Below are 16,368 nucleotides of genomic sequence, written 5' to 3'. Positions count from 1 at the left end.
TCTTGAGCAATAGTGACCAAAATTTTCCACAGTATCACAGATATGAGTGATTCACAGATGGCAAAAGTCACTGCCTACTCTACCACTGCTCCTCCCCGCCACAGTTGTAGTGGACAAAACATTTTATGAAAACTCATACATGTATAGAGTTTTGTCTCCTCTTTAATAAAAAAGATAGCAGAGAAATAATCTTTCTTTTATAATTCTTAGGTATGTCAGTCTTCTCACCTTAAAATCCAATAGTGTTTTCTGATACATCATTAAAATATCAGTTATTTTCTATGTGTTTATTATATGTGAATTAGAAATTCAATGAAGTGAGTTCTGTGGATAACCAAATTGAGTTCTGCTTCAGGAACCTTTTTTCAGTAATTATTAAGTTTTTTAGTTATTGGAAGAATTTTTAAAATAATTTCAGTGAAACTCCTAATGTATTTGCTGTACTCAGTCTATCTTTCTTCCTAAAAATTTAATAAACAGCTTTTTGCTAACTTTTTAGATTCCCGGAGCTTGAGTTTGTTCTTAGTGAGCTGCTAGACATTTGTCATCTTAATGGGAGACTAGAAGAATGTTTCTCTCCATATAGAGGAACTCTTAAAAAAAAATCCCAGCACTTTGGGAGGCCGAGGCGGGTGGATGACAAGGTCAAGAGATCGAGACCATCCTGGTCAACATGGTGAAACCCCGTCTGTATTAAAAATACAAAAAAATTAGCTGGGCATGGTGGCACATGCCTGTAGTACCAGCTACTCGGGAGGCTGAGGCAGGAGAATTGCTTGAACCCAGGAGGCAGAGGTTGCGGTGAGCCGAGATCGCGCTGTTGTGTTCCAGCCTGGGTAACAAGAGCGAAACGCTGTCTCAAAAAAAAAAAAAAAGAAAAGAGAAGAAAATCCGTAAGACCTAGAAACCTATGAAACCATTCTCTGAGTAATCCTTATGTAACACTAAAGATCCAACCTGCTAGCATGGTTCTCATAGATGGAAGCAGTCTCTAAGTGTTCATGTTACTTACTAAATATTTTACAGTATAGGCTTTTTATTAATTTCTCTTTAATGACCATGACTGTGACTATTAGTAGCATTTTCTACCAATATCCATAAAAATCCCCCTCAAAAAGGTGATAATATATTTCATAGTATAATGGAATTTCATAGTCATTTAACTTGAGAGGATCAAAGAAGAAAGCTATGTTTTCACTGACAGGATCACATTTCAGTTGCAGCTTAACAGAAAGCAAGTTGAATCCTAGTTTTTAGCTTGAACAAATGCTCTGATTCTGGTGAACTAGGGAATTTAAAGTATTTTTGTATGGTTATACCACGCTGTGCTCTCTTGCTCTCTTTCTCTAAACATGTTAAATCCAGAGGAGATAGAAGGGAGACATTTAATCTGTATTTATAATTTGGTTTTGAAGGACTACTGACTCTTCTAAATAAGCCAGTCCTGAAAGCTTGATTTGTATGAGTGTCTAGCATTCATTAAAAAAAAAAAAAAAAATGCATGTGTGTATATATATATGTATGTGTCTGTATACCTATATACAGAGAAAATACAGCATGTTATAATCGTTCAAAGAGAAATTAATGGATGGAAAAATGGTGGGCGACTGTTGCAAGAATTTTTGGCCATGATTGAAAGAATCCTACCACTCTTTTGCCCCGTATGAAATCCACAGATCTGGTAAACCACCTTAATATCTGTCATAGTCCTATATGTAAAATTTATTCATTAATTTATTATGGTCACCAGTAACCTTAATGTAGCCAAGGGTTCCCTCACTTCCTTTAAATTAATTTGTTACTTATTGGTAATTTAACCCCGGATGTGTTACTAACAGTTGAAAACTTGAATGTTGCCATATATATGTAATGAATATGGTTTCAGGTTTGTAGCTAACTATGTTTCCCTCACAGTAGACATGTGAGCCAAAAGACTGAAAAGTGTCGACATCAGATACTATTTTATTTACTTTAAAAATGGTTGTTACATGGATAACATACTTTGTTTTGCACAACACAGTAAATAATCAATAAATGAAGTATTTCTTCTTGTTTAATGATGGCCTGTTATATATCACAGCTGCAAAAGCTGGAGTTCAGAAAAGTCAAATTGCTTCACTGAGATTGGATTACCTGACTTTCAACTTAAATAAATCTAGTCTTTGTTCTCAATTCATTCTTTAATGACTTTAGTGCCTTTCCACCACTGTCCTACTCTCTCTTCTGATTGTGGAAGCCCTGAAAGCATTACCAAAATTTCAAAATTATCTAAGTAATATTTCCTAAAATGACATCTAGCGAATAATGAAATACCAAAGCAGATTTTTTGTGTCATTTAAGGAATAGTTAAGACTAAGTAAGACTCTATGCTTAATATTTATTTGAATAGAAACCATCTCATTATTTGACATACATTATGTATAGAATATGTAAAAGTTAAATTCTGTTATGTTTTGGGGTCCCTCCCCAAGTTATTTTACTAACTTACAATATGAATCTTTTTAGAGGAACGAAGACATTCTGTAGTGTTACCAAACTTGTTAGAAGTACGCGGTAAAGAATATAGAAGGTTTCTCGACTGCATTATTTTCATCAAAATGGCTGGAGGAGGAGGGGGTGTCAGCAGTTGTTTATGTTACAAGTTCCTTAATACACTTTCTTTTGATGAAGATCATTTGCCCACTTTGCTAAGCAGTGTTTAGTGTAGATTTTCCTTACTCTTCTTAGTGATTTGCCCGTTGGGAAATGTTTCCCTGGCTGTTAGACTTCTGGTATATTAATATTTTGGGTGGCTAAAGCCCTGTTATGTTGTTAACAGTTGAAAATTTGAATGTAACCATAAATATACAATGAATATGGTTCCAGATTTGTAACTAGATTCCCTCACTGTGGTCGTATGAGCCAGCCAACTGAACAGATCCTTATTTGGAAGCCACTGGTGTCTGGTGTGGCCACAGAATGCTGATTATAGCTTTGTTTGACTGCCTAAACCTGTCTTCCTTCCTGGTGCTTGGTTGAGGGCCTTACTCCTAAGTCGTGTCATGGCAAATGAGGTCAGAGTTGGTACCCATTACATTTGTTTCATCTTGACAGTTTTTCTTTCTTCTGTGCCTAGACTGACAGTTACAAAATTAAAAGATAATACTTCCAGTGTCTCTAACCTGTGTAAGAAAGTTCACTTCTTTTTGACATCTAACATGTAATAGTTCCATTTAAAATAGCATTTGCTCAGGAATGTCAGTTTAAGCAAAACAGTAGAATATGAGAAAACCACTATATTTTAAAGAAGTTGAATTCCTATTTGGCTTTTTTGGGTAAATAAATGTCTTATTGTATGTAAAGAGCTCAGATTATGAAAGAACATCTAAAATTGCTAGGTCAGTTATTTTCTTAAAATAACTTGTCATTTAGGAAAATAACCAGATGCTAATGAGTCTTCCCTGCTAATTTTTTTTTTTTTGAGCTGGAATCTCACCATTGTCGCCCAGGCTAGAGGTGCAGTGGCGCAATCTCGGCTCACTTCAACTTCCGCCTCCTGGGTTCAAGCGATTCTTCTGTCTCAGCCTCCTGAGTAGCTGGAATTACAGGCATCCGCCACTACACCTGGCTAATTTTTGTATATTTAATAGAGATGGGGTTTCACCATGTTGGCCAGGCTGGTCTGAAACGCCTTACCTCAGGTGATCTGCCCACCTCGGCCTCCCAAAGTGCTGATACAAATGTGAGCCACTATACCCAGCCTTGAAATATATTTTTATTTTTATTTCTGCCATTTCTCTTTTTTTCCCTTTTCCCCCTAAGGTGATTATTATGAAAAGAGCTAGGTAGACCTTATAATTGGAAGTCTAGTCTTTGTTCTCAGTTCATACTTTATGACATCTGTCATTTTCTATATAAGAAATCAGGACAAACAATTTTTGAAGTATTGGGAGGAATGTTCTCAGTCACTATGACATTAGGAAAAGATGTTCAATTTTACTGAACATAATTCAGATAAAAATCACTTGGGATCAAGATTGAGAGAACTGTGTTTGCTTCAGGAAGCCTCCCCTTGAGCTTTGGCATTATTCTCATGACTGGTCCATTCTCACCCCTTCCTTAGGGAATAATTATTTCCCAAGGAAGTTATATAAGCATGTCAGCACGTCACTTTATTTGTCAGCATGGTTAAGTTGTGTTTAAATTGGTTTCATACTTGTGAACAAATGTTAATTCTATCAGACCTAAATCTGTAGGGTCAGATTATAGTGAGGTACACAATTTGTAGACTTATAATAAATTGTCATATTTGCTTTTATGTATTTCTGCCCATACTTGTTCATAATTTTAACTCATTACAGCCTTCAGTGATAATTATTTAAATTTCAATTTAAAATTCTAATTTCTTGTAATACAGAAACCGTATTAGAGGCAAAATGTGTAAGTCTTTTCATCTTTATCAGGGAACTGTATATGCATAATCCCTGAATTTTTAAGGTTCTAGAAATAGTCCACCATGGACATATACAAATACAAAAAGTATATAGTTGTGGTTTAGGAACTGTGGCTCATAGAAGGATTAGATTGAACAATGTAACATTGTTCCTAGAGTCAATTAAGCATGTAGGTTTAGCTAGTTTGGGAACAGTCTAGCATGTGACTCTGTAACACTTGCACAACAAACATGGGCTTGATAAATGAGCAGTAAATCTGGGCTGACTGCCCACCCAGTACTGCCATCATAGTATTTTGAGGGCCTGACAACAATATTAGAAGTTTAAAACATTCTTCACATCATTTTGTATTATTCCTGTTTTTCCAGTTTTAATCTTACTGTTTCCTAAAAGTCTATTTTTCTTAATAAAAAAAGAATTTTTAGTTGATCACTTGATTTCTCATTAGATATTAGGCTTTGTTGTCTTACATACAGTTAAATTTAAGCTCACTTTTCTTCAGGAAAGTGGGTGATTTGGTTGCCCAGGTGTCTCATGTGGGCACATGAAGCACGTTTTTGTCATGCTATTGTCATACTATTGTTCACCCTTATCAGAAAAAATTCAGTTTCTGAGCAGGTCACTGTCTTCAACAGTGTGTTGTTTGAATTTTGTTCTCTTTTCCTCTTACAACACAATGAAGATGATCTTAAAGGTGTGTTAGGGGCTTCAGCACTTGGCAGCTGTATTTTTTTTTAAGTTTCTAATTATGATATTAGAAGCGTCCATAAAAGGTTTCTATTCATAATGTCTGTAGATTATATGAAATTCTTAATGCCTAATTTGTACCATCTGACATCACGAAATCTTAGCAGATTTGGAAGGGACCAGTTTGTTAGGTAGCTGTGCACAGGCACAAATGATTTAAGATTACACTGCTGTGATTTTGTGAAAAATTGGTTTTACAAGTTTTTTAGTTTAGAAGAAACATTTTCAAAAATGGATTATGAAAAGAGAACAAAAGAAACAATATAGTTAGGTTTAAGTTTATAACAGCTTCATTCTACTGATACTAGTTGTAGACTTTAACCAAGATCGAATTATTTTATAAATTGAGAGTTTCAGAGGATGCTTGAAACATCATGTACACAAAATACTTACCCTCTAGCCATTTGTCATTCTTAAAACAATGTAGGTGATCAAATCTCAAAATAGTTTCTAAGGCAGTGCTTCTCAGACTTTTAAGGAACACACAGAGGATCTCATTAAGCTGTAGATTCTTCATCAGTGGGTTGGGTGGAACCTGAGGTTCTGCAGTTCTGACTAGCCCCTTGGTGTGGTCAGTGCTGTTGGGACAAGGCCCACACTTTTGAGTAGCAGGGGTACGAAAGAATTGGTAGTAACCATACTTTGAAGTTTCTAAACTTTATCACAGTATCAATGTCAATGTTAATCTGTTTCTTAATATATTATTTTCAGTCATTTATTTTACTAACCTGCCTGAGCACTACCCTACTAGTGCTTCACAAATTAGCGTAAAATTCATCCTAAACTTTGAAGATCAATGTAAGAAAGTCATCAGTGTTTTGGTTACTATAAAACCCATTTTGATGACATTGTTCAGTGTTTCTTAAATAAGGGTTATAGATAAAGCATTTGAAAATAAAACACAAAACCAATAATTTGAAGCATGTCTTAAAATATATTAGGATGAGCTTTGGCTGATAAATATTACTTATTATTTGCTTTGGTTTATATTGACAGAGATGACTATCTTATGGCTTAAATAAAAATTGATGGCATGGAGAGGTTTTTAGTAGTTAATATTTTGAGGCATTTGGTTACAGGAATGAGATTTTTATTTTATTTTGTAATTATTACACTGCTACTCTTCCCCTAGGAGCCAGTATGTCTATACTTGCTGAATTCCTTTTTTAGTTCATTCTCTCTCTCTCTCTCTCTTTTCTTTTTTTTTGGCTGGCCAGGTGTTTATTGGCAGGTTGCAGTGCCGCACAGCTCCTCAGAGCCTGGCAGGCCAGCAGGCACCCAGGGTGCAGCACTCAGCCTGCAGCAGGAGGGTCTCTGTTCACATGTCCAGGCTTCTGGCTTATTCTTTCTCTACACTGCTAGCTCTCTGCAGGTTGAAGTAGTGGTCCAGAAACATTTTTATCATTTCTATTCCTTGCCTTCAAACCTGTAGTGTCTACCTATTGCATCTCTTCTTTACTTACCAGTGAAAACCAAACTCCCTATTAAAGCTCTTAACCTAGACCTATCGTCTTCACTTAACTGAACTGTTAACTCATTTTTAATAAAACATACTTTTGACTCATTTACCATGAAGTTTTTCTATTTTAAATATTGGGCTAGCAACGCAATGAAATATTTGAGGGATTTTTGTGTACCAGGAGTCAGTCCTGGTTGCTTTTATATATGTTACTGAATGTAATCATTTCAACCCTGGAAAGGAAGTAAATCAGTCCTGCTTTATTGAAGGTGGAGTAGATTGATAAAATTTGCCCATGCAATCCAGATTGTCATTGGCAGAGCTGGAATTTTAATATACATTTGCCTTGCTCCCCTGCCCCGCCCCCCACACCCACAGAGGAGACTTCTAAAAGGAGGAGGCATCTGGGTCTTTAAAAGGTTGGGTAGAAATTAGGTGTTTTTGTGGGCCAGCTGGGGAAAAGATTACCCCTGAAGGAAGAGTAACCTGTCTGCCTGCCTCCTTCCCTTTCTCCCTTTTTTCTTCCCTTTTCTTCCTCCTTCCCTCCCCTCGCTACATTCTCTCTTCTCTTTCCCTCACCTCCTCCCTCCCTATGTTGCCCAGGCTGGAGTGCAGGGCACAATCTCAGCCTATTATGTAACCTCCACCTCCTAGGCTCAAGAAATCCTCTCACCTCAGCCTCCCAAGTATCTGGGACCACAGGTATGCACCACATGCCTGGCTGATATTTTATATTTTTCATAGACATGGGGTTTCACTGTGTTGTCCAGCCTGATCTCAGACTCTGAGCTCAAGTGATCCACCTGCCTCTGCCTCCCAATGTGCTAGAATTACAGGTGTGAGCCACCATGCCTGGCCTTTTGTGGTTTTCTTAATAACATTTTCTTTTCTCTAACTTACTTTATTGTAAGAATACAGTATATAACATACAACATAATGGACTGTCAACAGGAGGCTGTCAGTAATTAAGTTTTTGGGAGTAAAAAGTTATATGTGGATTTTTGACTGCATGGGAGGGTTGGTGCCCCTAACTCTTGCATCATTCATGGGCCAAAAGTGTACTGTTGCAAATTGATAAAACAGCATTTATTTTTCATGGTTTAATCTTGTAGAATAAATGATAACAAAATACTCTCAAGTTAATTTTATTCTACATTTTCTTTGGCATCTAAATGGGCGCATGTATTTCTTTTTTTTTTTTTCTTTTCCGAGACACAGTCTCACTCTGTCACCCAGGCTGGTGCACAGTGGCTCAATCTTGACTCACTGCAACCTCTGCCTCCTGTGTTCAAGCCATTCTCCTGTCTCAGCCTCCTGAGAAGCTGGGATTACAGGCATCCATGCCCAGCTAATTTTTGTATTTTTAGTGGAGATAAGGTTTCACCATGTTAGCCAGGCTGGTTTTGAACTTCTGACCTCGTAATGCACCCACATTGGACTACCAAAGTGCTGGGATTACAGGCGTAAGCCACCCTGCCTAGCCAGGTACATGTATTTATAGTTGGAAAATTAGGTAATAGCATCTTTATTCCTTAAAGAGACGTAGATCTTTTTTTCTCCCAGGCCAGGCACAGTGGCTCACACCTGTAATCCCAGCAGTTTGGGAGCAAGAGGTGGGTGGATCACTTGAGGTCAGGAGTTCAAGACCAGCCTGGCTAACATGGCAAAAACCCCATCTCTACTAAAAATACAAAAAAATTAGCTGGGTGTGGTGGCACACACCTGTAATCCCAGCTACTTGGAAGGCTGAGGCATGAGAATTGCTTGAACTCTGGAGTTGGAGATTGCATTGAGCCAAGGTCATACCCCTGCACTCCCGTGTGGGTGACGGAGTGAGACCGTCTCCAAAAAAAAAAAAAAAAAAAAAAAGAATTTCCCATATTTAACTCTCATTCTAGCTAGAGCCTGTGATTCTTTCTTAGTGTATTAGTGATAATATCGAATTATTGGTGAGATAGCCGTCTATATCCTTTTCAGGATAGTTAATGGTACGAAGTATCATTTCTTTGGTTATCAATAGGATTATTAAAGAAGAGAAAACTCAGATTTGAAACTTAAAACAGCTACCAAAAAAAATGTTTAGCCATCCAGAAATAAACATTTTGATATTCTTTCTATATACTTTCACTACACACACACACACACACACTTTACGAGTACATAATGTTTTATAACCTAGTTTTTAAAACTGTGTTAATATTTTTCGTATCATATAGTCTTCTATAACATTTTCAATAGCTGCTTGCAGTCTATCTTATGTAACCATGTTTATTTAACCAATTCCCTATCATTAAATGTTAAGTGGCTTTCAAATTTTTGCTGTAATAAATTATACTAAAGAGAGGTTTATATATAAAGTTTTGATTACTTCTGGCTATTAGTGCAGCATACTTTTTAAGGTAGTTATATTTGTATAATATATCAAGTTTTTCTTCACTGAGACAATGAAACATTGCTACAAGAAAAGTTAGTACTTATTGAAAGCTTTAATGTGCTAGATGTCTTGCAGTCTTATATTTCACAGAATTTTTAGCTGTTTTCATTCCCAACTTTACATATTAAGAAATCTATATGTATATGTGTATTAGTAATTTAACAGTTATGTAGAAAATGTTCAGCAAATATCAGAGGGCTTTGTATAAGAACATGTTATTCAGCAGTCGCAGGAGAAAATGAAAACTTACAGATGAAGTTTTAAATTCTGCTTTGGCTTTGCAGTATATAAGAAGACGATTTTTTGGGTTTTGTGGTGTTTTACTTTAAAAAGGGCTAAAAATTACATTATTTGGCATTCTCACCTAGGAGAAAAAAAGTGTGTGATTTTTTTTTTTAATCTTGGGTTTTAGTCTTATAGTTTCTCTCTTAGTTTACAAACTACATCGTATCTTTACGTTAGAAGTGAGTAATAATTAACTTACTCCTTAAAGATGATTTCCTTTCACTTAAAATTTCAGGCATAACCTTTTCAGATGTTGCACTTGTAAGATCTAAAGGGTGAAAGTTGAGTGATTTAAGGGTGAAAAATGTCTGTTGCAAAGGGAGGATGGTGGGACCAGTGATGAGATGCTGTGACTTCTTCCTTTTACAGAGCTCACTTGATACCCTTTGATTATGAGCCCACAAGATAAGAATTGTTTCTGGAACTTGGTATTTGTTTCCTAATGCAGTGTTTTGTTTTGTCTTAGTCACATCGATCAGACAACAACATGGCAGGACCCCAGGAAGGCCATGCTGTCCCAGATGAACGTTACAGCCCCCACCAGTCCACCTGTGCAGCAGAATATGATGAATTCAGCCTCAGGTGAGTGAGACACTGTAATTACAGCACATGGAGTAATGCTTATGCATTGGTAAAAGTTGCTGTGGAAAATAGTCATTACTCTTTCACAGAAACTGGGGCATGGGTGATGTTGACTGTCTCTCCAGTTTCATACAGAAGACATACTCTATTTTAAAATAATGTAAGTTATTTTATTGCCTTGTATTAGCAGTTAATGCGTAAGAGGGCCAATAACTGAAAGCCAACAGTTCTTTAAGATTTGGTTCTGAAGCAAGTATCTCAAATTTTTAGTTCTGTTAATTTTGACATATTTGTGTTTATTCGGCTGCTTTCTTATGTCTCAGGTAATTTAGTTGAAGTTTCCTTCTTCCCTTTGTGGTTTGGATGGAAAGCCAAGTTATGGTGTTCTTACTTTTTTATTAAAAAATTTTTTTTGATATGGTGTTCTTAACCCATCTCATAACATGGTTATTCATTCTACTCTGAAAATATTTGAAAGGCAGTAACTTTTCTAAACCCAAACGAGTATTTCTTATTCCCAGGGCGAGCATGGATTATTAAACACATCTTCACCTTTTTTTTTACAGAAGATATCCTCAATATAAATCTTATTTTCTGCCCCTTATTTGGCAATTTACTTGAGTCTGCAGTTTTTCTCATCTACGTAATGGAGAGTAACAGTGCCTCTTATGATAGAAGGGAGGCTGTGAAAGAAAATAATGCAATTCATATGAAGCTTCTCGTGATTACAGAGTAGGCAGTAAGTGAAAGCTTGGCTCCTTCGTCTTCCCTATCAGATACTGTCTAGCCTCTTTCTCCTTTGTTAGGTGGGTCCAAGGCCACAGTTAGTCCATTATGTACCTTGGTACATATTAGGAAAAGGTGCCCTTCTTCTGGGAAATCGAGATTACAATGACCTGTGATTGCATCACCATACTCCAGCCTGGGTGACAGAGTGGGACCCTGTCTTAAAAAAAAAAATTTATGTGTGTCTTGTTTGTAAAGTATGAAATGTTTTAATATACTACATAAAAATTAGTAGGCGTGCATATACATGTCTATATATAAATAACATGTTTAAATGTCTAAATGATAGAGCTATAAAGAGGTGACTTTGACACAGTTACAGTGGAGTGGCAAAAAGCACGACTGGAGCGTTAGGAGTGAGGGGAGAAGGAATAAAGGAGAGGGTTGGGAGGAGAGAGTTGAAAGGAGGAACTGAAATGGGAAAAGCCACCCCTGAAGAGGCTTGAGCATGTTTACATGTTGCTAGAAGGTATTTGACAATAATAATTGTATAATAATAATTCTTGTTTATATCCCAGGCATTCTGTGAAGGTCCATTCTGCACTGTCTCATTTAAGATCCCATGTTCTTCACTGTACGTTTAACCATAGATAGGATAACTGACAGAGCAAAGCCTCAGAAAAAGCAGAAGCAACTGGGAGCCACTAACGAACATCCTGGAGGCGCTATTTTTAAATACTATTAATAGTAGACAATATTGGGGAACTGCTTCTCCAGAAGGTGGTAGGTATAGAGATGATGTTTGCTTAAGGAGGCCTTGTTTCAAATAAAATAATGTTCCTTGAAGAGAAGAGAATATTTAAAGAGAACATTCCATTATGGGACAATCAGACCGTATAAGGAGGAAAGGAAGAGACTAGCTGACAGGTCCAAAACCCAAAAGGCTTTTTAAAACATCAGCAACAACACTAATTCAGGAGTCACCAAAACTTTCAGAATTAGAGTGAAGTGTTATATTAAATAATATATGAATTTCCAGAATCAGAATATTCTGAATTTGGTCACATGGAGGCTTGCTGGTCAAGTGCTGAGGATATTGATAGTATCTTTACAGCGAATGCCTCTTTTTTCTTTAAATTACATGCACTTGTTTGTTGTCTTTTCTTCCATTTCAGTGGAAGCCCATGGATTTGATATGCTTTGGAATGAGTCACTGTAATCTTGATATACTTCATGTTCACATAAAATTATAGCCATAATGTCATGTTAATAAGTGAAGCAAAAGCATGTTCTTCTCTGCTTGAAAAAATGATCTCTTAAGGAGTTTTTTAAATCTTAGAGACAGTGAACAAGGAGAATTGTGAGAGCATTTAAGTAAATTGTGAGGGCATTTAATGTAACAAAGCAGAAAATGGCTTCTGTGAACCAGGCTATCTACAGACAATTTTTACCCTGAAGGGGATGCCTTCTGAATGTCTAACCCGAAGCTACACGGTGCTTCTGAAGCACTCTACTGGGTTAATCATGCTAAATGCAACTTGGTTTATGTTTTTACCACTTATTAATTTAACAAGAACTTTCTCGCTTTGCTTTTTTTGAAAAAGAATTCTCATCATTCATAATTGAGTCCAGCTTCATGTTCTGCTCTGACTTCTTGTTTCTCATCAAACTGCTTTCCTTAAAATACTGCCATTTTCTGTAGACTCCCCAAACCTGTTTTCTGCATAATGTTTGTGGTTGACTAGGCTGAAAGATCTTTTAAGATTATTTCCAATTCTTAAGATTTTATGAAACCCTATTTCGTTTTCTAATTTGCTTTAGCAAAAATGATGAGTTTAATTATGCTTTTATAAGTCCTTTTTCAAAATATGAGGTTGAAATGGTGAATTTCATTTATAGACTAGAGACCAGTGGTTTGTGATTGGGCAGATTTCCAAATATCAATAACCAAGAATCACCCAAAACAAAGGTGCACCTGGAAAAGGTTCTAGAGGCAAGACTCAATACATCCTTGGAAGATTAATTTATATTCTTTAACTGTGTCATTTAAGTGACAGGTAAATGACAGCAAACTTTGTGAAAGAATTTGAAAGGTGAGGAAGAATAAAATAGAAAAATAAGAGGAAATTGAATAATTTAGTAAGATAATGGCTTTATTTTACTTTATTCTATATTAAAATATTTAATACATAAATATATGTATATGTAAAGTGTAGTCTACTAAATTACTTGAGATGATTGTCCTTTAAAAGTTACAATGTATAAGGCTGGGTGTGGTGGCTCCTACCTATAATCCCAGCACTTTGAGAGGCCAAGGTGGGAGGATTGCTTGAACCTAGGAGTTCAAGACCAGCCTGGGCAACATAAGGAGACCCTGTCTCTATTAAAAATAAAAATAAATATTAGCCAGGCATAATGGCCACACGCCTGTGGTGCCAGCATTGTGGGTGACAGATTGGGAGGATTGCTTGAGCCCAAGAGGTCAAGGCTGCAGTGAGCCATGTTCCCACTACTGCATTCCGGCCTGGACAAGAGAGTGAAAACCTGTCTCAAAAAAAATAGTTGTAATATTAAATTCGTTACTTTTTTTTGAGATGGAGTTTCGCTCTTGCTACCCAGGCTGGAGTGCAATGGCGCGATCTTGGCTCACAGCAACCTCCGCCTCCTGGGTTCAGGCAATTCTGCCTCAGCCTCCTGAGTAGCTGGGATCACAGACTCGTGCCACTGTGCCCAGCTAATTTTTTGTATTTTTAGTAGAGACAGGGTTTCACCATGTTGACCAGGATGGTCTCAATCTCTTGACCTCATGATCCACCCGCCTCGGCCTCCCAAAGTGCTGGGATTACAGGCTTGAGCCACCGCGCCCGGCCTAAATTCGTTACTTTATACACACACACATATATAATAGTCATTTGATACTGGCTTAGGATCCATAGTTTTTCCCTACATATTGAGAGTTAGGTAAACATTTCATGATTTTTGTGTTCAACATTAGAAAACAAAGCCCTGGGGAGTGAAAAATGATACTTCTTTAGCTCATTTTTTAATGATATATATTAAATTTTTTCATAATAACTTGTTAACACTGATCGACACAATCGCTGAATCTTCAAGTGACAGTAAAGTCAAAGTATATTCTATGATAATCCAGAGATAACTGTATGCCAAATAGCTACTTAGGATCATTAAAAATTATATTTTGATTTATATTAGGCAGAATCTAATTTATCTGCTTTTGAGAAATGTACATTTGATAACACCTCAAAGCCCAAATGTCTTTTTACAGGTACATTTTAGGGAATTCATTATTTGTATACTTTAAAGTTAGAAATTATTGGGATTTATTTGACAATTCTCAACTCTACCAATCTAGCACTTTCAGATTTCTCTTTTAAGAAAAACTATGAGGAGTTCCTAGGAAATAACCTCAGGAGGTCGGTGGAGAAAATGCCCTCTTGATCATGAAAAGGTGATACATGTTAGAAGAGTGTGCTAAGCACCTTCCTTTGAGTGGGGACAAGTGTTCAGAAGCAAGCAAAGTGAGTAGTATAGAGCTGCTGTAACGTTTGCCTGTTGTATTCTCCTGCCTGTGTAATATCTCTCAGCACCAAAGATCAAATGAGAGATTGTTACCAAGAAAAATGAGAGGGCTAGAAAATAGATGTGAAATATAAAAATGATGGGTAAATTACACATTAATTTAGGTTTTAACTTTATAAAGCACAGAGAGGGTAAAGATGTGTAAGAGGTTGCAGAACCGACAGGGTTAAGGTGTTGATAATTCCTACTTTATGTGTTGTAGTTCATAAACTTTAAAGTTCTACTTTTCACCTTTGAAACAGAGACGATTTACAGTAAGGGTTAAGACCAAGGGCTCTTGAAATCCCATGGATCTGGTTTGAATCCCAGCCATCATTTATCGTCCATGAAATCTTGGACAAGTTACATATCTACCTGTATTCATCACTAGGAAAAATGAGATAGTAACTCATAGAGCTGTTGTGAGCATTAAATGACAGAATTGATATCACATAGTTAAAAATTATTATTAATAGTACATGGTGCTTGGTGTAGTGTCTTGCATATATAATAGGTAAATAAATGTGATATAATATTTTACAATTTAATCAGTTTATAATACCAGGTAGCCACTGTTACTTTGTTAAAAATCTGTTACTGTCTTTGAAATTATGTTTATCTCTGTAAGCTTTTTATCATCAAGTTGGGGTCGTTGGCTCTTATCCAAGTAGTTGGTTCCTGATTCTTCTAAAAGTTCTTGATTATTATAAGATGGAAATTGTCAGTCTGAAGTCACAATATATGGGAAAAGACTATACTAATGGGAAACTTAGTAACAATGAACTATAACAAATAAAGCCCAAAGTCAGACCAATGAAGAGACAGAGACAGTGTATTGGACTAGTTACTCTCAGGTTTGTATTCCAGATATCTTTTTAAAAAACTGTTTTAATAAAAACACTTTTTTTTTTTTTTTAGACAAAATTGCTGTTTCCTATTTCCCATCTAGAAATTCGGTAAATTAAGAGAAATGGCCCTACATAATGAAAAAATTCTACAAGGAAAAGCATAATAATTCAGAATCAATAATAACCATTACTTAAGAAGCTTGGTGGTTTTATATAGCTTGTGGCTTGATTTACTTGATGATGAAATTCCTAAAAAATGGTTGGTAATACAGAAACAACCACCATTTTTGTTAACCCTATGGTCAGTCCATTTCATTTTAATGAAAGATGCCAATATGGAATATGAAGATGAAAAATTTTTCTTTTTGAAATAAAGTAATTTAATGATAATATTCAAATTGCAAATGGCATTAGCTTGTCATTATTGTATCTATTCTAGTATAGGAGTTCTTCTGATGGCTGACACATGGCGCTTTTTAATCATGGCTCTTGACTTCACTGCATAATGATATGCCACTTGTGTCAGGGCAACTAATGGCTTTGATTTGACTCTGATAGTGTGAGTCTTTCACTTTCTCTCAACTGGGAATCATTCTTGATGTTCTTTAATTCCTGTCATGATTTTTAAAGTATGAATTTCTTCATTCTTTCTGCAAAGAAACCCACATTCATTATGCTGAGAGGTGGGTATATAGTTACTTTGTTTTTAGTAGCTGCAGATCAGTATTTTTTCTAATAGTGCCACATATTTTTAAAGGATTATTTCAATTTGAGAATCATGATATCCACAATAACTATCTAAATCTCAAATATATTGGGGGTGTTTGTATTCTTAGTTACATGCCTGATTATTCCGTATAAGGTAATTCTGTCCTGTCTTCTTTGCTTTACTTTAGAGATTGTCTTCTAAAAAAGGGGAAACATATAGAAACTCAAGATTGTTGGATGCTCTTGACCTGATCTTAGAGCACAGATATCAAATATTTTTTAAAATTTACTAGAAGCCTTTGAAGTAATCATTTGAGATAGGAAAATTTATTTGCATTTTGAATGTTATTAAGATTTTAAGGTAGTCCAGATGGTGTGGCCCATACCTGTAATCCCAGCACTTTGGGAGGCTGAGGTGGGCAGATCACCTGAGGTCAGGAGTTTGAGACCAGCCTGGCCAACACGGTGAAACCCCATTTCTATTAAAAATACAAAAATTAGCTGAGTATGCTGGTGGGTGCCTGTAATCCCAGCTCCTCAGGTGGCTGAGGCAGGAGAATCATTTGA

At 36.2% G+C, this 16,368-nt stretch overlaps 1 protein-coding gene across 12 annotated transcripts in view; it reads left to right on the top strand.

Moving 5' to 3' along the window:
- The window catches only part of YAP1 (Yes1 associated transcriptional regulator), a 120,839-nt gene that overhangs the window by 45,360 nt on the left and 59,111 nt on the right, over positions 1-16,368 (top strand). For all 12 annotated transcript variants that reach the window (XM_009007186.5, XM_003734140.6, XM_009007185.5 and 9 more), the window contains exon 3: positions 9,825-9,940. In XM_009007186.5, the coding sequence (XP_009005434.3) occupies positions 9,825-9,940 (116 nt within the window). The remainder of the gene's footprint in view (positions 1-9,824; positions 9,941-16,368) is intronic.

Source organism: Callithrix jacchus, chromosome 10 (genome assembly GCF_049354715.1).
Source record: "Callithrix jacchus isolate 240 chromosome 10, calJac240_pri, whole genome shotgun sequence".
NCBI classification, from domain to species: Eukaryota; Metazoa; Chordata; class Mammalia; order Primates; family Cebidae; genus Callithrix; species Callithrix jacchus.
This window is presented reverse-complemented; position numbering and strand designations above follow the sequence as displayed.